This window comes from Saimiri boliviensis, chromosome 15, assembly GCF_048565385.1.
Source record: "Saimiri boliviensis isolate mSaiBol1 chromosome 15, mSaiBol1.pri, whole genome shotgun sequence".
NCBI lineage: Eukaryota > Metazoa > Chordata > Mammalia > Primates > Cebidae > Saimiri > Saimiri boliviensis.
This window is the reverse complement of record NC_133463.1, coordinates 90,132,667-90,152,168: the sequence shown is the minus strand read 5'-3', so window position 1 is coordinate 90,152,168 and position 19,502 is coordinate 90,132,667. Positions and strand designations below refer to the sequence as shown.

Here is a 19,502-nt window from a genome sequence, read left to right as displayed (position 1 = left end):
TGTCTGCCGGGCCTTTCTTTGGAACGACGAGCATTGGGGAAGGCTCTCCCCGTGCCCTTCCTTGACTGGGGGCTCATTCCTCACTCCCTTTATCACTTGCTGGGTTTTCTGCTTGGCAGCCTCCTGTTCCCACGACAGACTTGGCAGGGTCATCTGAAGGCTGGGGGGTTGCCAGGTCGGGTGAGGAGGCCTCAGTCGCTTTGATCCTGCACGGTGCTAACAGTTTGTGAGGGAGACGGAGATGAGATGAGCTCCTGACCCGCCACGCACAGGAAGCGGCTGGCTTGGTTCCAGCACTCAGGGCTCTGTGAGGGTGTTTAGCAGGGGCGTGAGGGAGAGCCCCTGACACCGTGACAGTCTAGAGGAGGGAAGGGTCAGAGAGGAGCGGGGAAGAGTGTGGGGCCGTGGCCTGCCTGGCCCTCCCTGGGAAGCGGTGTGGGCAGGTGCAGGGGGCGTTACCCCACGGTGGCAGCGTGACCACAAACACACTCCTGGGTCAGCAGCCAGGGCTGGGTGGTCCGTACCCGGCCTAGAATGAACGAAGGCAAGGATTTGTCCAGCTTTTCCAAGAGCAGCCGCGAGGCCTGTGGGCCGGGAGTCAAGTGGACACCGGCGCCGTGGGCCGCCCGTGAGGGCTTGGAGCAGCGCTAGAGGGGCGCTGGCTGTGACCGGAATGAAAGGTGGAACCGCTGGTGAGCGGTGAGGTTTGGAGTGGCTGGATCGGAACTTTCTCTAGCAGGAGAGTGGGCTGGGGACAGGAGGCTGTGGGCAGCCCAGGGCGAGGGGGAGGCCCTCGGGAGCAGGGGTGAGGGGCACGCTGCTTCCGAGTCCTCGCAGTGTTAGGCCAGTGGTTGGCTGAAGAGGCGTGTTTGGGGGCGGGAGGCACTGCAGGCTCTCCAGAGCCTCCGACCAGTCCTGGAGGAGGCGGCCCGCCCAAGTCCACGGGGAGGGAGGCTCCTGTCCCTGAGGTTCCACGCAGGCTGTGGCAACCTCGTGGCTCCTCGCCCTCCTTGGCCCACACCCTCTCTAGCCTGCTGGCGCCTGTTCTGGGGGCACTCCTACTCCTCTGCGTGCCACAGGCTCTGCCCGCCCAGGGTGGGTATCAGGAGGTGGGCCCCGCTCCTGTAGGCTTGGCCGCCTGTGGTGGCACCAGGCTCACTCCGACCTGTTGGCCCCGAGGCTGGCTTGGAGCAGGCCCTGGGTGATGCCTGAGGGGCTCTCAGGCCGTTTGGGCTGAACCTGGAGGGGTCACCGAGGCTCCCCAGTTTCTGCCAGGCCAGGGTGCTCCTGCACTTGGGGTGTGTGCCTGCAGCCGGGCTGGGTACGGTTGCCCTGGTGCCTCCCTGTCCAGGGATGGGGGTGGCGAACCCCAACTGGGAGACAGCTGCTCTTCCCATGTGCTTTCAAGGGCAGGCCTGGAACTGCAGCCCGGGACTGGCCTGGCCTCCTTGCATCTCACTGGGCCTGGGTGTGGGAACCGTCTCAGCCGGGGCCCTGCAGGTGTGTGCGGGGGTGCTGAGGGCCGCTGGCCTCCCTGGGCCGTCGTACTGTTGCCTTCCCAAGGAGAGCTGACCCCAGAGGGGCCTCTCTGCAGGGCAGGCTTGTGGCCGGGCACCTCTCTGTGGGCATTTGGGGGTGGCTGCGGCATGGGGGCAAGGTAGTCCTGGCAGTGGCTGATGGCTGAGACCCACCTGCCACTGCCATGGCTGCCTGGACCACCCACTCTAGCCAGAGCTTACCTGCTCTTCCCCTGTCTCTTCCCCTGCCCCACACCCGCCGGCCTTTCTGCCCTCCCTGTCTCCTGCTGGGTGTCTGCTGTCCCTCCCTGTCCTGGCTTCGGGCTCCCTCCTCCTCCTCTGTGGGAGTCACTGCTCTCGTCTCTGTCCCTTCTCTCTCGGAGCCTCTGCCTCTTCCTCTGTCTCTCTGCTGCCCTTGCCCTGCTCTTGTTTTTCCCCCTCTGCTGTTTTCTGTGTCTCTTGGCCCGCTCTCCATCTGTCTGTCCGTCTATCCCTGTCTCCCTGACTCTACTCATGCGTCCCTCCCTGCTGCGCCCTCCTGGGCCCTTGTCCTCCCCTACCTCCCTCCCCTGCCTCCCTCCCCTGCCTCCCTCCCCTGCCTCCCTCCCCTGCCTCCCTCCCCTGCCTCCCTCCCCTGCCTCCCTCCCCTGCCTCTCCCCCCTGCCTCCCTCCCCTGCCTCCCTCCCCTGCCTCTGCCCCCTGCCTCCCTCCCCTGCCTCCCTCCCGGCCCCTTCTCTGCCCCCAGGCACACGGCGCAGCAGGAGACTAACAAGACCATCGCAGCCAGTGCCGGCTCCGTGAAGCAGATGGCCGAGCTGCTGCCCAGCTCCTGCCCGGTATGTCCCCAGGGTCTGGGGCTGGGAGAGAGGGAAGCACGGACCCCTGTGCCTGTGGTGGGGTCGGGGACGTCACACGAGGCAGGATGCAGGGAGGCTGAGGTGCGCGGGTGGACACAGCTGGCCTAGCTCTGTCCTGATGTGGCTCCGTGGCTCAGAGCCTGTGTGGCTCCGTGGCTCAGAGCCTGTGTGGCTCCGTGGCTCAGAGCCTGTGTGGCTCCGTGGCTCAGAGCCTGTGTGGCTCTTTCAGGTGGGAGCGGGTGTGTCTGCCCGGGCTCCTGCTCTCCTTGGCTTATGCGGTGGTGGGACAGGAGTGCCCCAGATCTTCCAGGCCGGACCTTACTGGAGGCTGATGGCCGGCCGTCATGTGTTTCACCATCCTCTCCCCGGCCCTGCGTCCCCTCTGCCTGCATCCGCCATTCACAGCCCCTGCGCGTACCCCTCCCCACCCCCTGCCTACCCTCACACCTTGCCAGACACATGGGCCTCAGGCCAGATACATGACCATGGCAGTGGGCACCACCACACCCACCATCACAGCCACCACCACCGTCTGGCTCAGCTGCCGAGACCACACTCTCGTCCCCACCCTGTCCCTGGTTTTTTTTTTTTTTTTTTTTTTTTGAGACGGAGTCTAGCTCTGTCTTCCAGGCTGGAGTACAGTGGTGCAATCTCAGCTCACTGCAACTTCTGCCTCCGGGGTTCAAGTGATTCTGTCGGCCTCCTGAGTAGCTGGGATTACAGGATCCTGTCACCATGCCCAACTGCTTTTGTATTTTTAGTAGAGATGGAGTTTCACCATGTTGCCCAGGCTGGTCTCAAACTCCTGACCTCAAGTGATCTGCCTGCCTCGGCCTCCCAAATTGCTGGGATTACAGGCCTAAGCCACTGCGCCTGACCCTGTCCCCACTTCCATCCCTCCCCACACCCTCTGCGCCACCACACCAGGTCAGCACCCAGTCGTTGAAGGTTGGAGGGTGCTTGTCATAAAAGATGAAAGGCTGCTGGACCCTAAGGTTTTACGGGGCCAGAGTCAGCAAGCTGTAGCCGCTGGCCTGCACCCGCTTCATGGCCTCAGCAGGGCTGGGGTTGCAAGGTCCGGCCAGCGGCAGAGCCGGCAGCATGGACCAGCCCGTCCTGCGGGGGAACGCATGCCGCCCTCCCTGGGGAAACACGCGTGACGTGGCCAGTGCTGCTTTGGGTGCTTTTGGTCAGCAGTGAGAAGGGGCGGAGAGCTAGGCAGGGCGCCGTGTGGCGGGACTGGAAGACCGCGTGCCCCCACGCAGGAGCACGCACAGTGTGTGGTTCTGTTTGTGTGGAACGGCCAGGAAATGCGAATCTCTGTTGACCAAAAGTAGATGAGTGGTGGCCGAGGCTGGGAGCAGGAGTTGGTTTTGGGGCACCTGCAGATAGGCAGGGCCCTCCCTGGGGTGATGGGGAAGTTCTAAAACCGGGTTGTGGGGACGACCGGACGGCCGGAATGACTGAACGCTACACTTCGGGCGCCCGAGTTTTATCGGGTTAAATTATACTGTAATGCAACGTTCACTTAGCAAAGTAGAACTGGTTCAAAAGTTAGTTAAACTAAAAAGCCGTGTTGCAGACGCAGCAGCCCCCATCCGGTGACAGGGTGGCCGGAGTCTCCCTCAAGTCGGACGACAGGAGCACGGGGAGCTTCGTGCTGAGCAGCCTGGAGCCTCTCTGTGTGCGGGTCACTCCTCCTAGCCCTGGCTGCCCTGCGGGGGCCGCTTTACAGGGACTGGATGCTGCCCTGGCCTGTGCCCTCAGGCAGTGGTGCCAGCAGCATCACAACCGGCACCGATGCCCGTGTCTGACCTCTTCCTCTGTAGCTTTGTTCTTCGTTTTCTGAGTCAGGTGTGCCTGAGTCACTGTTCATTCATTTATTCATCCCTGCAAGAATACTGCACTTACGTGAGGCGCAGAGGGAGGCCCCCGATGGCCGCGGGTTGCGATTCTGAGAGGTGTTTCCGTGTCGTCAGAGCAGGGTCAGGTGGTCTGCACAGGCCGCTTCCTGGTCGAGCGGATGGTTCCTTCATGCGGCTCGGTGGTGCTGTCAGTGCCTACCGCATCTTCGACTTTGTGGGCCGTGGACCTTTGTTGAGGCCCTTCAATCGTGGGACGAGGTCAAGGCCGTGATAGGCTGTCCCCAGTGCTCCTTGGCCATCAGAGGTTGACCCCAGGCCAGCCCACCTGAGACTTGGCTCTCTGGAGTCCTCTGATCGCCATTGGGTGGGGCTGGAAGGAAGCTTGGGTTCCTTGGTGCTCCTGCTGGTGGGCGATGCCCACGGTGAGCCAGAGCTGTGGGGCTGGCCCCAGGGCTGTTTGTCTAGCCTCACCCTGGCTCAGGGCTTCCCCAGCTCCCGCTCTGGAGCAGGTGCCTGGTGGGTGCTGAGGTGCAGTGGTGAACGTCCCAGCAGGAAGGAACTGGGGTTGGTAGAACCCTGGAGGCGAGATACTGGGAAGGATAGTTCTGGTGGTGGTCTCACCACCTGTGTGACCACAGACAAGCCACTGGGGACTGAGGGCTTTGGTGTCCTGCGCTGTGGAAGAGGGTCACAGTGCTTCTCATGGAGTGGGGTGTGGGGCCAGGTTTGCGTGCCTTGTGTAGCTCCTGGCTCTGGCACGTGGTGCTGACCCCCGAGCTGGATTTTGTGGTGATGGTGTCCCTGGATACCTGGGTGAGCCTGTCGAGACACTAGTGACATGGGGGCAAGAGGTTGATGGCGCACCCCATTCTGAGTGTGGGAAGGTGGGACGTGGGTACAGGACAAGGTGTGGGTGGTGGGGCCGCTGGGGCGGGGCAAAGCCTCCCATGCCGCGCAAGCCACGCCCTCTCTCTGCAGCAGGAGCGCCCTCAGCTGGACCAGCTGAAAGCCCAGCTCTCGGATGCCATTCAGCGCTATGGAGTGGTGCAGAAGGTGAGGTGCAGGGGGCGGGGCCTGCAGGCCAGGTGGGGCAGGCCTCCGTTGCCGGAGCACCCTGGCAGCTGTCTCGTCCCTGGGTGGGCCTGGGGCAGCCCCCTCCCCAAAGGCAGGATCCAGACTGTGCATCAGGGCACGTGTCCTAGAGGACACTTACCTTCAAGAGCCGCCCCACAGCAGCTCTGAGGAGGCAGGAAGAACAGGTCTCACCCTGTTCTGACAGGTGAGGACACAGGCCCAGAGAGCCCCCATGCCTGGGCAGAGGCCGTCCAGTGACTCACTAACAGAGCTCAGCCCGGCCCGGCCCCGGCCCTCTCCTGGGAGTGGAGGAAGTGGCCTGAGGTGCCATCGCCCCGAGCCCTGCACTCGTCTGACTGTTTCGTCTTCCCTCCCTGCCTTTTTTGCCCTTTCTTTCTTCTCTTGTACTTTTTTCAACAGAAAATTGCAGAAAAGTCCAGAGCACTGCTTCCTATGGCTCAGAGGGGCAGCAAACAGGTGAGTGCCGAGGGCTGACCATGGTCAGGGCTGTTGGGGGAAAGCCCGGGGTCCACTGCCATGTGTGCCCGTGGAAGAATGGGAAGGGCCAAGGGCAGGGCCTCACCTGAGGGCGCCCTGATGCACAGCCCTGAGAACACGGGCATCTTAACCTTTGCGCTCCGGCACAGTGCCTGGTGAGGACTCACCTCCCAAGGGATGACTGACGGCTCCACGTGCCAGGCAGGACTCACTGCTCAGACCAGCCCTCCTGCTGACAGGCACTGTAAAACCTAGTTAAAACCCATGCACATGTGGCTGGGTGCAGTGGCTCACACCTGTAATCTCAGCCCTTTGGGAGGCTGAGGCAGGTGGATCACCTGAGGTCAGGAGTTCGAGACCAGCCTGGTCAACATGGACAAACCCCGTCTCTACTAAAAATATAAAAATTAGCTGGGCACGGTGGCGAGCACCTGCAGTCCCAGCTAGTTGGGAGGCTGAGGCAGGAGAATCGCTTGAAATCCGGGAGGTGGAGATTCCAGTGAGCCAAGATTGTGCCACTGCACTCCAGTCTCACTCAGTGACAGAGTGAGACTCTGTCTCAAAACAAACAGAAAGAAAACACATGCACATACATGCAGAAACATGCACACATAGATGAACACGGACACACAGAGACACACAGATCCGGCATGAGGGAGGCGTGGGAACAGCTGGGAGCCAGGCCCGGAGAGGCACGCGTTCCCGGGTAACTCAGGCTCACCATCACTTCCTTCTCACCCCAGGACGTTTGCCAGCTTGCGTCCAAGCTTATCGAGACTGAACAGTGGTGGTGGCTTATAGCTTTAGTGGTCTTACTGGGCTAGAGAGACAAAAGTTGGAGTTGAGGCCCCTTAGGAGTAAAACCCTGGAGCACACGGGGATTGCAGCCCTCAGTCTGCTTTCCCTGTGAGGCAGGCTTTTGCTGATCCGTAGTCACTGGTGTGTGTGTGATGTGAGAGCCCAGCAAGTCAGCCAGCAAGCACTTTACAAGAAAAGCTGAACAGAAGTGGGTACCCTCAGAGAACTAAGAAGACGAAAGTCGGATTTGAAGGCCCACCCAGGAGGAGGGGCTCTTGCAAACACAAGTTCCAGTTGAGACGATGAGAGATGGAGGTAAACCAGAAATAGACCAGCCATGACCACCAAAACCTAAAGCGTAGCCTGGAGGCATGTCTGCGCTGTCTGTCTGGAGACAGGACGGTTCTGTCATCTGGAATCTCTGTGGTTTTTCATACAGTGTCTGAGATTTAAGCCCAAGTCATTAGGCATCACAGGTAACAGGATCCAATTACTAAAGGAGAGACAGTAAGTAGAAACCAACCAACAGGCCATGCAAATATTGAGACAGTTGGTTAAACACTCAACTTAAAATAACTACAGGGTGAGCACCCCTAATTTAAAAACCCAAAATCCAAAAGGCTCCAAAATCTGAAACTTCTTGAGTGCCAGCATGATGCACAGAGGAAATGCTCATTGGAACATTTAGGTTTTGGAGTTTTGATGAGGAATGTGCATCCAGTAAATACCATGTAGAGACTCCAAAATCTGAAAAAAAAAGTCAGCAATTTGAAAAAAAGTTCAAAATCTGAAACACTTCTGCTCCCAAGCATTTTGGATGAGGGACACTCAACCTGATTTATGAATATGTGAAAGAAAATAGTAAATGGTATAGATTTTTTTTTTTTTGAGCAGTCTTGCTCTATGGCCAGACTAGAGTGCAGTGGCACCATCTTGGCTCACTGCAGCCTCCACCTCCCAGGTGCAAGCAATTCTCGTGCCTCAGCCTCCCAAGTAGCTGGGACAACAGGTGCTGGCCACCGTGCCCAGCTAGTTTTTGTATTCTTAGTGGAGACAGGGTTTTACCATGTTGGCCAGGATGCCCCCAGTCTCTTGACCTCTTGATCCACCTGCCTGGGCCTCCCAAAGTGCCGGGATTGCAGGTGTGAGCCACTGCGCTCGGCCAATGGTATAGACTTTTACAGGGAACTTAAATTTTATTTTAAAAAGGGAATTCCAGTGTAGAGTAATATCATAACTAAAATTAAGAGTTCAGTAGGTGAGCTACATCTCCATGTAGACAAAGCAGAAAAAAGGATTAGTGAATTAGAAGGCAGGGGATAAGAAAACTTATGTTAATATACAAAAGAAAAAATGATTAAAAAGTCTGAAGAATATAGTTAAGAGTCCTAGATGAACAGGAGAGAGAGAAAATGGTCAAAAACAACATTTGAAGAGGTAATGGTTGAGTTTTCCAAAGCTGTCCAAATGCTTCAAGTCACAGATTCAAGAAGCTCTATGAATAGATAAATTTCTCCTTTTAAAAAACCACCCTTGGCCAGGCACAGTGGCTCATGCCTATAAGCCCAACACTTTGGGAGGCTGAGGCCGGTGGATTATGTGAGCTCAGGCATTTGAGACCAGCCTGACCAATATGGTGAAACCCCGTCTCTACTAAAAATACAAAAATTAGCTGAGTGTGGTGGTGGGTGCTTATAATCCCAGCTACTTGGGAGGCCTAGGCATGAAAGTCACTAGAACCAGGGAGGCAGATGTTGCAGTGAGCCAAAATCACTCTATGGCACTCCAGCCTGAGTGACAGAGTGAGACTCTATGTCAAAACAAAAAACAAATAACCACCCTTGGTCATAGCATAATAAAAAATTTAAAACCAAAGCCAAAAATAAAATCTTAGAAAAGCAGATTGAAACTAGGAAAACATGTTAAGAGCACATTAAAGTCAGAGAAAAAAGTCACATGATTTTTAAAGGAACGAGACCGACACCTGACTTCTTAGAAGAAACGATGGAATCCAGAAGGCAGTGGAAGCGCATCTTCAAAGCACACGAGACCAATAACCGGTCTCCAGCTGCACCCTGGGGAAGGCGTGCCTCAGAAGTAAAGGTAAAGTGAAAACAGTTCCACCCGCTCCCGGTGGAAAAGCAGCGACCTCGGAAGCACAGTCCTGCTGCACGGAGGAAGGGAGGCTGGGAGCCGTGGACGCGGCCACGCCCGGGTGGACGTCGACGGTGGAGTGGTGATGATGACGACTCCCACAGATACGGCCCGGTGTGTGCCGGCGACGACGCAGATACGGCCCGGTGTGTACCGGCGACGACGCAGATACGGCCCGGTGTGTGCCGGCGACGACGCAGATACGGCCCGGTGTGTGCCGGCGACGACGCAGATACGGCCCGGTGTGTGCTGGTGCTGGTGACACTGGCCCAGAAGACAGAGGGGAGGCGGACGGTGTTAAAGTGCTGGGATGTCCTCGCATCATCTGAGAAGTCACAAACAAATGGAAGGCAGACTGGGCAAGCCGCGGATGTGTGCTGCGTGAGCTAGGGACATGTGCAACCGCTAGCAGACACCCAGTAGGCAAGTTAGCAAAGCCAAAAGAATCGGCTCTTTGGAAGGACTGTTAAACCCCTACAAGATTAATCAAGATACAGTGAGAAAATACAGATTGCCAGTATCAGAATGAAAATGGATAGATCATTACCAATCCTACACATTAAAAAAAACTGTAGAGACGTTATAAACATCAATAAATTTGACAACTTTAAGGAAATTTTTTTTTAGAAAACTATAGGTTACCGAGAAGTACAGAAAATCTGGGATGCTTAATATTAATTTTAAAAATTAAATCCATAATTAAATATTCCACAAAGAAAACTCTAGACCCAGATAGCTGTGTGGGTGAATTCATTCCCATATTTGAGCAGTAGATAGCAGCAGTTGACACACACTGTTACAGAGAATATGGCAGGAAGTACACCCCGCCATGCCTCATGAGGCCAGCAGTACCTTGATTCCAGATTCTTAGGAGGATCCCAGGAAGGAAAATACCATGCCAGTCTTCCTTATGAACACAGAAACAAAAATCCTGACCTAAATACTAACAACGTAAATCTAGCCATATGTAGCAGGGTGATACATCATTATAAAGTGGGATTGATTGTAGGGATTCAGGGTTGATTTGCATTCTGGATCTGGGGATGATTCACCACATAATATAGAATAAGTGAGGAAATCTGTACAGATTGTTTCAGCAGGTACAGAAAAGCACTTGATAAAATGCAACACTCAAGGAGGCTAAGAAACTCTTAGCAAACTAGGAATAGATGGGAATGCCTTCAGTCTCCCAAAAGGTACCTTCAAAACCCTGTGGTTCACGTCACGCCCACCAAGGAGATGTTAACCCTGCAGCTCACATCATGCTCACTGAGACGTTCACGTCTTTCCTGCTAAGATAAAGGATTAAACTGAGGCGTCCAGTACTATTGCTCTGTTCCCCATGTGCCAGAAGCTGTATCCCATGCAGTATGGCATGAAAGGGAAAAGGAGCAGGATTGAGAAGAAGAAACTGTGTTTGTAGGCAGCGTGATTCTGTCCGTGGAAAACCCGAAAGCATCTGCAGCGCGCTGTCAGAATTTACCAGGGACCGTGGCGGACTCCTGGAACCAGGTCAGGAGACAGGATTCATGTGTGCTGGCAAAAGAGAGTTTGGAAAGGAGGTTTTAAAGCTGTTATAATAAATGTATTATAATAAATTTCCTCAGAAAGTTCTGTGAAGAGCTGTTTTAGGCCTCTGCATTCAACACGACCACATGACTGAGAGAAATGACAGATGTAAGCCATGGCGAGGGTGCCATGTTGACGGAGATGCCAGCTCTCACCCACTGGGCCTGTGGGCTCAATGCAATCCCAGTGCAGTTCCAGCAGGTTTACAGTGTGGGTGTGTGTGCATGCATGCGTGTGTGTGTGTGTGTGTGTGTGTGTGTGTGTGTGAACTGTCAAGCTAATTCCAAAATGTATACGGAAATAATGGAAGACCCGAAATAGTGAAGACAATTTTGAAGAAGAACAGAAGGGATGTGTACTATCAGGTATTGGAACACGCTGTAAAGCACAGAAATGAAAACAGTGTGGTGTTTGTGTGAGGCTACTAGACACACCAGCCCGTGGGACAGTGGAGACGGGACACAGAGCATGCGTACGTGGCGGCTGGGTTTGTGGCCGAGGCGGACCGCCCTGCCACAGGAGGTGGGTGATTTATTCTAGGCTTCATGTGGATCACTAGCATGTTTGAACTGGGAAAAAAGACCCTTCACAAATGTCAGCTCACCCTGTGCAGAAAGCACTTCCAGCTGGACCACAGGCCCACTTGTGGAAGGTCAGACGGTCACCGTGGGAGTCTCCCTTGACATCTTCACAGTGGGCAAACGTTTCTCACACAGACACACAAGTGCCAGCTGCAAAGAAGATCAATAAACTTGACTTTGTTAAAATTATACCCCCGGAAGAGAGTGCAGCCCACAGCATGAGGGAGGGCATTTGCACAACACGTGTGAAAAGGACTTACATCCGTAATATGGAACGATATCTTACAAACCGACCAGGAAAAGGCAGACACCTGTTTAAAAACAATAAAAGGGCAGCACCCTGACGCAGGCACATCACAGAAGAGGCTTCCAGCTGGCTTATAAACCTGTGAACATGTACTTAGCAACATGAGTTATCAGAAAAATGGAAAAGAAACCCATGATAAGGTATCGCCACACACCACACCCACACACACAACTAGAGAAAACACGCGTGGAAAGCCCTGCAGAAGCCGGGCGTGGGCCTGCGTGTGGACAGCTGCCCTCTCTTGCACGGCCGATGGGGTGCACTCCTGCGCCAGCACTTCGGAACGCTGTTCGAGAACGTCTGTGGCTTCCAGTCTTCTTACCTAGGATTTTGTAGTTCTGCCCAACAGAAATGCACATTCCGTGGGCCCTTCGTATCCGTGGGTTTCACATCCTTGGATTCCATCAATCACAGACTGAACTTATTTTTAAAACGTGGCAGCTGTTCTGAACACGTACAGCCTCCTCTTTTCTTGTCATCATTCCTGAAACAATGCACTAGAACAACTATGCTATTTACTACACAGCATTTACATCATGTTAAATATTACAGGCAAGCTAGCGGTGGTTGAAATACATGGGAGGATGTGCGTAGGTCGTATGGAAATACCAACTCATTTTATATCAGGCACTTGCAGGTCCACGGATTCTGGTATCTGTGGGAGTCCTTGGCCACTCCCCCATGGAGACTGGGACAACTGTGTGTATTGACAGAAGTCACATGAGAGAATGCTCGTAGCAGCACTGACCCCATGTGTGGCACAGCCTGGAACTCTGCCCAGTCTGCACCAGCATGGCTGAATTCATGCCACAAGGCACTCTGCAGCAGCCAAAAGAGTGACCCGTGGCCACCAGTGACACCTCGGACATAACGCTGAGTCCAAGCTGACTTCATGCCACGGGGGACTCCACAGTCACCAAAAAGAAAAGAGTGAACTGTGGCCACCATGCCCACCAGCGACACCTCAGACAACGCTGAATCCAAGAAGCCTAAAAACCAAGGGTATAGAGTGTGGGATTCCATTTCTGTAGCGTTCAGAACCAGGCCCCACTGATGGACAGTGTTAGAAGTCAGAACGGGGTTCCCCTCTGCTGGAGGCCCGGGGTGACAGGTGCTGGAGGGAGGCCTCTGGGGTCCTGGCCGGCGGCCTGCGTCTTGGCTGGCACGTGCTGCCTCTTTAAGCAGTCATAGAGCTGTACTCTGTACCTGGGCCTTGAAACGTAGACGCGTTGCCTTTTGGTAGAATTTTCTTTTAAAAAGGTGGGGAGTGGCCAGTAGTGTTTTCCGAGAAATGACAAAAGGTTAGATTATTTCTAGGAATTTGCAAACTGTAAATGATGAGATGATATGCAGCCCTGTTCCACAGAAGGGCTGATGCCAAGTCGACACTGGCCTGACGGCAGGGGACTTGGGGGCTGCTAATGGCAGGCCGGACAGCCCTGGAAGGGACCAGGGGCACTTGCTGCCTTCCCTGCCTCCCGCCTGTCTGCCCTGGGTGTGGGCATGAGCTACTCAGCCCGTCTGGAGTTGGTGATCCTGGCTGTGGTCAGAAGCAGTTTTCAGCTGGGTTGAGGGTCAGTCTCAGACCCAGCTTGGGCTCAGCCAGTGAGCGGCATCCTGGTTCCTGGGGCAGCGCCAGGGAACAGCCCCACTGGCAGGTCACGCTCCATCTCTGTGCTGCCATGGGCCACCTCAGCCTACATTTCCACCAGAACTGTGTCCCCAGGCTGCAGAAGTGAAGACATGCTTCACTCTCGCAGGCTGGCTGCAAATTCCCTAGACATGACTCCCTGTCTGGGGCACAGGGCCGGGGATCACCCGTTGTCTCTGGGTCCAGTTTCCTTTGATTTAATGTGGGGCTGGGGGAAGCGCTGCCACAGTCGTGTCCATCCTGATAGTCTGGGCTTTGCCTCCAGAATCTCTGCCAACTAATAAGTAGTCAGCTGCCACTTGGAGGAAACAGTGAACTGCCTGGGGCTCCCGAAGACTGCGCAGCTCCCGTGTGAGCACCCCTCGCCCTGGCCCCTGCCCTCCTCCGGCCAGAGTGCGCGAGAAGGTGGTCTGCTTCCCAGAGCCTCGGAGAGCCCTGGGCACCGGCTCGGGTCTCTGCCACCCGCCTGCGTTCTGAATGCCCGGCAGAGCTGTGTCTTCTCACGGGAAACCATGTGCCCCCTGTCTCCGGCACTCACGTTAGAGCATGTGTCTGTGCCCTACATGTCGGAACAGGGACCCAGGCCCCGAGCCCTGTAGGGAGCAGAAAGCCGCCTTTGTCCGTCTGCCTCTCGCGCTGGAAGACTATCACAGGGCCGTCTCCTCTGCGCTGGCCCCAGCACCTTGCCAGCAAATCCCTGATCCCAGCCTCAGAACTCGAGACCCAAATTGGGCCTTTGTGAGGAGAACAAAGGAGCGCTTTGTGAGCCTTTCAGGAGGAGGGCTGCGGGGGCACCCGGGCATCGCAGCCATCTCTTCCTCCCCTGGCTTTTGTCCTGCAGCGCTGGGGAGAGGGGCACCAGGCCCCCGGTCCTCTCGGCTGTGGAGCTGAGGGAGGCGGAGCGCCTGCAGGATCTCCTTGTCCTGAAGCCCAACCTGGCTGCCTTCCTGGGCGTCCACACAGAGCCCTGTCCGCACCCCCTCCCACCCCTGCACCCTCTCTGTCCTGAGCTTCCTCCTTTTTCACGTGTATGAGGTGGCAGCAGTCCCAAGGCACAGATCCGTGGCAGGTCTCCATGGGTGCCTAGCACCCTCAGCCCGCAGCTCATCGTGGGCGTTCGCTGAAACTCCCAAGTCCAGGAAAGTTGCGCAGAACACCCCATGGTGCTTCTCCACCCGGTGTCTCAGTCGTCCGTTAGCCGGCGGAGTGAGGTGGGCGCCTGCCGCGCTCTGCAGACATGAGGGTTCAGACCGATCGGGCGAAGCTTGAGGGGCATGGACCATGGGCTGTGAGTGACACTGCTCCCATTCTCCAGATGAGGACAGGGGAGCTCACAGAATGTGCGTGGCACGCCTGGGCCCTCACAGCGGGCACCGGTGCCGGGGCCGGAACCTGAGCCCAGGCTCCCCGCAGGCGCCCCGGAACCAAGGAGGGGGCTGGAGCCGCAGGGAAGAGGCAGTCGGGGTTGCCGGGCCTGGCGCGAGGCCAGCGCCTCCTGGCTCCCACCGCCAGGCACTGCTCACTTCCTCCCACCCACTCCGGGAAGGGGAGGTGATAATTAGCACCTTGGACGTGTGGCGCTTGTCAACAGATTTTTTTAGAGCTTTTATTTTATGTTCATCTATCCACGTATTTATTTATTTAAAGGCCTCTGCTAGCTTCTGTGTCAGGGCTGTGTGGGAAGAAGTTGGGAAGGAGAAGCCGGCTAGTGCAGCCTCACCGTCCCACCTGCGGGACCTGGACAAGCTGCCCCTTTAGACGAGGGTGGCCATGACCACCCTGGAGGGGACTGAGGAAATGGGAGAAAGGAAGTAGCACCCAGCCTCGTGCCGTGTTCTTCCAGGGGTGGCGGGTGCCGTGGCTGTTGGCCCCGTTGTCACCAGCCTCGTGCCGTGTTCCTCCAGGGGTGGCTGGTGCCGTGGCTGTGGGTCCCATGTCACCAGCCTCGTGCCACATCCCTCCAGGGGTGGCTGGTGCCATGGCTATTGGCCCCGTTGTCACCAGCCTCGTTAAGTGTCCCTCTGGGGTGGCGGGTGCCGAGGCTGTGGGTCTCGTCACCAACCTTGTGCCATGTTCCTCCAGGCGTGGCTGGTGCCGTGGCTGTGGGTCCCATGTCACCAGCCTCGTGCCACGTCCCTCCAGAGGTGGCTGGTGCCGTGGCTGTTGGCCCCGTTGTCACCAGCCTCATGCCACGTCCCTCCAGGTGTGGCCAATGCTGTGGCTGTGGGTTCCGTTGTCACCAGCCTCTTGCTGTGTCCCTCTAGGGATGGCCGATTGGCCCTGTTGTCACCAGTTGTCTCAGAGCTGTGGGGCCTAGTGAGGAGCCCCCCAACCCTGTCCTGGAGGCAGCCGCACCAGCACACAACCCTCTTAGCTTTGTGCCTGCCTGGGGTGGCTTCTGCCAGAAACGCAATGCAAGTGCTTGTTTGTGGATCCAATCCACCGGTTCGGTGCCTGGCTGGAGTCCATCTGTCCGTACTCGGTTGTCACCTGTCTGTCTGCTCCAGCCCCAGTGCCTGGCATAGGGTGGGCACCAATGTCCCCCATGGGTATTCCTGGAAAGAAAATTGTGCTAGACAGGGTGGAGCCCTCTGCCTCCCGTGTGGTGTCTGGGGTTTTCCTTTCCATGGTCAAGGTGCAGTCTTCTCCCCACCTTGGCCTCAGGAGGTAGGGGCACCTCACCGGGCCTTGGACACAAACGTGGCCCAGCCTGGTGGGGGGGGGGGTTGGGAGCAGCACCTGCTGGGGAGCCAGGCGGGACCAGTGACTGCTCCAGAGGGGTGAGGCTCGCCGGGGAGCCTCCCCAGGAGTGCTCACAGCCCTTCCGCTGGCGTAGGGATTTTGTGTGTGCCCACCCTGAGCTGCAGGGCATGGTGAGGTGGCTTTCAGTTCAGGAAAGGGCAGAAGATAAGCAGGTTGCAGCCTCCTTGCAGGGCAACCAAGGTTATCATCCCCCGAGTTGGCAGAGCAGGTCCTATGAGCCAATGCCAGGCTACCTAGCAGCCTCTGCCCCAGATGCCCACACACACAGGAGGGGCACAGCAAGAGGTTGGTGTGAGTGGGATGGGTTGGCTGGCAGCTGTGTCCCCACTGCCTCTGTGCCTAGCGCTGACAGAGTAGCCCACGGTGCCTTGCCTCTTGGTCTGCGTGGCTGGCTGCTCTTGGTGGACAGTGCTGTCCCTAGGCATGGTGGCCAGCAGGGTCCAGTGGGGAGGGAAGAGGCAGGGAGGCTGCCTACACCCCGGGTTCAGCCTGGATGCCCACTCCCACACATTGCACCCAGATCTCATGCCTAGGACGACACCTAGGACAGGCCCTGTGCCCTCAGAGTCTGGGACCCGGCAAAGCTGTCCTCATTGCCTGAGGGCGCTGATGAGCAGCGGTGCCAAGCTGGCCAGGACCCTGTGCTTAGTGGGGCCTTTCCCAGACCCAGGAGGAGACACTGATTGTGCCCTCCACAGAGGACTGGGGGAGACAGTCCAGGGTCCATGGAGATGGGGGTGGGGACAGGCAAGGGACGGGGCCTGTGGCTGAGTCCCAGGCTCCATTGTGAGCTGAGTGACCTCCATCCTGAGAGTCCTGTCCCACAGGGGCTCCTATTGAGGCCCACACACTGTGCCTCCTGCCCCAATGCCGCAGAAGGCCCTGAGGCATGGGGCCTGGCACAGCCCCGCCAGACACATGGTGATGTCCACTGGGCCAAGACCAGTGGCCGGGTGAGTCAGCTGGAAGAGCACCTATCTGGGCAGGGAGGGCAGTGCTAGGATTTGTATCAGGGGGCGTGTGTAGGCATAGCATGGGTGAAGCTGGACCTGGGGCGGGGCCGAGGCCATCATGGGTCTGCTCTTGAGGGCCACAGGAGGCCACAGCCTGGCCAGGTTTGCTGAATTGCACCTTCGCTGGAGAGTGGCTTAGGCAGCTGTGAACTTCCTGAGTCTCCTGGATGGTGGGTGGAGGATCGTGATGGTGTCCAGGGGCATGAGGAACAAGTAATTGTAGCAGTGGCCAACGTGGCATCAGTGGGCCTGGAACACGTGGCACCGTTCGTGGTCAGCTGTCCCCATGATTGCTGTCTTGTCCTTGTGCTCGCCCAACCTTGCTGCGTGTCTGAGAGCAAGTGCTGCTGCAGACCCCCACGGGCTCGCCCCTGCTTCATCGAGCACAGCTCCAGCCCCCTCGCAGTCACACCCCACGGGCTCGCCCCTGCTTCATCGAGCACAGCTCCAGCCCCCTCGCAGTCACACCCCACGGGCTCGCCCCTGCTTCATTGAGCACAGCCCCAGCCCCCTCGCAGTCACACCCCCATGGGCTTGCCCCTGCTTCATTGAGCACAGCTCCAGCCCCCTTGCAGTCACACCCCCATGGGCTCGCCCCTGCTCGCGCAAGTCTAGCCCCTCGCCTTGCCTCAGTGTCTTCGGCCGTTGTGGGGGCCCCGGCTCCTCCCTGCAGGGCTTTTGGGAAGATCGGGGACACAGCTGAGTGGAGCAGGTGCTGGTGGTGAGGTCGGGCCTGGCCAGGCCACTGCCCCCGTCCTCTGCTCTGCCTGTTCTAGGTGCCTTTTCCCTCTCACATACACGGCGTCACATGGTCACACCTCCCACAACCACCCAGGCACTTGCAGTCACATGCGCACAACCACATGCACCCTCCTAAGGTGAGGGCAGCCCTGCTGGCATGGGCAGGGCAGGTGGAGGGCGCTCGTGGTCGCCTCCTGGTGGGAGGGGAGGAAGGGCCGTGGCGCGGGATGGCCATGGTCTGTTGTCTCCAGTTCAGTAGGGATGTGGGCAGCTGGAGGTGGTGGCTGCAGCAGGGACCCTTCCTGCCTCCTCCCTGTCGTGCTCTCTGCTGGGTACTCCCAGGCTCCTACACCCCAACTTGGGGCCTGACGCGGAGGACCGATGGTGCCGAGGACTGATATCTGCAGTCTTTGCCACTTAACTGGTACCTGGGAGGCCCAGATTGAGGCCCAGGGATGGGCTCACAGCCACAGAAGGCCCCACCTAAGACCCAGATAGTCCCCTCAGGGAGCCGATGGGGATAAGTGAAGGGAAGAACACCATTTTGTCGCATTTTAGTATGTAGCAACTAAATTAACAAGAAATGAAAACAAATTCCAAAAACCCCTCAGGCTTGCTTCCCGAGGCTGGCATGGGAGGGCGGGTTCCTGTGGATTCCTGCAGGTTTGTGTGGGTTCCTGTGGGTTTCCGTGGGTTCCTGCAGGTTCATGTGGGTTCTTGTGGGTTCCCATGGGTTCCTGCGGGTCCATGTGGGTTCCCGAGGGTTCCTGTGGGTCCGTGTGGGTTCCCAAGGATTCATGTGGGCTCCCATGGGTTCCTATGGGTTCCTGCAGGTTTGTGTGGGTTCCCATGGGTTCCTGCGGGTTCATGTGGGTTCCTGTGGTTCCCATGGGTTTCTGTGGGTTCTGTGGGTTCCCGTGGGTTCATGTGGGTTTCTGTGGGTTCCTCTGGTTCCCGTGGGTTCCTGCGGGTTCCCGTGGGTTCATGTGGGTTCCTGCTGGTTCCTGTGGGTTCCTGTGGGTTCCTGTGGTTCCCATGGGTTTTTGTGGGTTCCCGTGGGTTCATGTGGGTTCCTGTGGGTTCCTGCGGGTTCCTGTAGTTCCCATGGGTTTTTGTGGGTTCCCGTGGGTTCCTGTGGGTTCCCGTGGGTTCATGTGGGTTCCTGTGGTTCCCATGGGTTTTTGTGGGTTCCCTTGGGTTCATGTGGGTTCCTGTGGTTCCTGTGGGTTCCCGTGGGTTCATGTGGGTTCCTGTGGTTCCCATGGGTTTTTGTGGGTTCCCGTGTGTTCATGTGGGTTCCCGTGTGTTCATGTGGGTTCCTGCGGGTTCATGTGGGTTCCTGTGGTTCCCATGGGTTTTTGTGGGTTCCCGTGGGTTCATGTGGGTTCCTGTGGTTCCCATGGGTTTTTGTGGGTTCCCTTGGGTTCATGTGGGTTCCTGTGGTTCCTGTGGGTTCCTGTGGTTCCCATGGGTTTTTGTGGGTTCATGTGGGTTCCTGTGGTTCCCATGGGTTCCTGTGGGTTCCCATGGGTTCATGTGGGTTCCTGTGGTTCCCAATGGTTCCTGTGGGTGCCCGTGGGTTCATGTGGGTTCCTGTGGGTTCATGCGGGTTCCTGCGGGTGCATCTGTGCCCTGCCTGCAGTCCACCTCATCTCTGAGCCCCGGGCTTCAGCCTGACACCGGCTCTAACTGGCTTCTTGATGGGGCCTTCAGTGGGCTCACGGCCCCCAAAGTAAGGAGATAGAATTTGTGTTTATGTGCATAGGGGCATTTTTCTGGGGATTCACAAAGGGGCCTGTGACCCCCAAAAGCTGGGAACACAAAGTAGACTGTGCGCTCTCTGGGATTGGGGCCACGTTTTGCTCTTGTGTCCTCCATCTGGCCAAAGACAGGGTGGCTCTGGTGGCTTGGTGTGGGGACCCTAGGGCTCACAAGTTCTTGCAGACTGGCCTGGGATAGCCAGAGAGTGGGGCATGTGCCTAAAGGCAGGGACTGGAGTCCACTCTCCTGTGACCCTGGCCCACTGCTCTCAGCAGCCCCAGCTCCCCTCCTGCCCCCACAGCGTGCTTGGCGTGGCTGGGAACTCAGAACCCCCAAACTCCCAGAGGCATCTC

At 57.3% G+C, this 19,502-nt stretch overlaps 1 protein-coding gene across 7 annotated transcripts in view; it reads left to right on the top strand.

Annotated features, from left to right (window-relative positions):
* Positions 1 to 19,502, top strand: part of TSNARE1 (t-SNARE domain containing 1) — a 124,087-nt gene that overhangs the window by 78,885 nt on the left and 25,700 nt on the right. For 6 of the 7 annotated variants that reach the window (XR_012514195.1, XM_039464660.2, XM_074387228.1 and 3 more), the window contains 3 exons: positions 2,263 to 2,353; positions 5,218 to 5,292; positions 5,734 to 5,790. Coding sequence is in view for 6 of the 7 variants with exons in the window: in XM_039464660.2 (XP_039320594.2) it covers positions 2,263 to 2,353; positions 5,218 to 5,292; positions 5,734 to 5,790 (223 nt within the window). In the remaining variant the exon portion in view is untranslated. The remainder of the gene's footprint in view (positions 1 to 2,262; positions 2,354 to 5,217; positions 5,293 to 5,733; positions 5,791 to 19,502) is intronic. The other variant, XM_074387226.1, reaches the window with a different exon arrangement.